The 1,218-nt window shown below is 61.3% G+C and overlaps 1 protein-coding gene across 1 annotated transcript in view; it reads right to left on the bottom strand.

Annotated features, from left to right (window-relative positions):
* Positions 1-624, bottom strand: part of LOC146585774 (26S proteasome regulatory subunit 6B-like) — a 3,072-nt gene extending 2,448 nt beyond the window's left edge. Inside the window, exon 1 of the mRNA XM_085322338.1 lies at positions 25-624. Within this exon, the coding sequence (XP_085178464.1) occupies positions 25-421 (397 nt within the window). The 5' untranslated portion in view covers positions 422-624. The remainder of the gene's footprint in view (positions 1-24) is intronic.
* Between the last annotated feature and the right edge of the window lie 594 nt (positions 625-1,218).

Genomic DNA, 1,218 nt, shown 5'->3' with positions numbered 1-1,218 from the left:
CGTTGCACCCCCCTCCCAGGTCACCTGTGGTGGAGCCCACGATGGCCGTGTTCTGGTCGACGGCCTCCAGGAACTGCCCGATGACCAGGGGGATGCTCTGGATGCGCTTCACCTCCTCCTGGGCGTGGAGGAACTCCTTCTTGAGGTTCTTCTGCTCGTCCTTGATGTACTCCTCCTGCACCTCCAGGAACTCCAGCTCCTGCTGCAGCTTCTGCCGGGCCACCGGCGGTACGTCACCGGTGGGGCCGCGGGACGGTCCTCGAGGCCTCGGGGTGGGTGCGGGTGTGTATGGGGGCGCCTCCGAGATCGCCAGATGTTCCTCAAGGCCGTGGTGACCACCATGAGGCCCCTGGGGCTCCTCGCTCAACCGTGGGACAAGTCTCCGGGCCGTGGGGACGCTTCTGGACACCTCCAGGAGCATGGGACCGCGCCAAGGGTGCGGGGACACTCTTTGAGGTCACAGGGGACCCCTCTGAGGCCAAGGGACGTTCCTGGAGGCTACGGGGAATCCCCTCAAGGCTGTGGGACCCCTCCAAGGCCATGAGACCTCCCCAAAAGCTGTGGGAACCTCCACCAGAGGCCATGAGACCTCCCCAAGGCCATGGAGACCTTCTCAAGGCCATGGAGACCTCCCCCAAAGCTGTGGGGATCTCCACATTAAGGCCATGAGACCTCTCCAAGGCCATGGAGACCCTACCAAAAGCAGTGGGAACCTCCACACTGAGGCCATGGGACCTCTTCAAGGCCATGGAGATCCCACCAAAAGCCACGGAGACCTCCACTCTAAGGCCACAGGACCTCCCCAAGGCCATGGAGACCCCACCAAAAACCACGAAAAACCTCCATACTAAGGCCATGGGACCTTCTCCAGGACATAGGACCTTCCAAAGACCATGGAGACGTCATCAAAAGCCATGAAGAACTCCATGCTAAGGCCATGCGACCTCCCGAAGGCCACGGAGACCCCACCAAGGCCACGGAGACCTCCATGCTAAGGCCATGAGACCTCACTAAGGCCATGGAGATCCCACCGAAAGCCACGGAGACCTCCATGCTAAGGCTATTAGACCTCTTCCAGCCCATGGGACCTCCCTAAGGCCATGGGACCTTCTGAAGGCCACGGAGATCCCACCAAAAGCCACAAAGACCTCCATGCTAAGGCCATGGGACCTCCTCCAGCCCATGGGACCTCCCGAAGGCCATGGAGATCCCACCAAA

This window comes from Rhea americana, unplaced genomic scaffold, assembly GCF_003343005.1.
Source record: "Rhea americana isolate MKP2758 unplaced genomic scaffold, rheAme1 scaffold_766, whole genome shotgun sequence".
NCBI classification, from domain to species: domain Eukaryota; kingdom Metazoa; phylum Chordata; class Aves; order Rheiformes; family Rheidae; genus Rhea; species Rhea americana.
The sequence above is the reverse complement of the archived record's forward strand: the minus strand, read 5'-3'. Positions and strand labels throughout refer to the sequence as shown.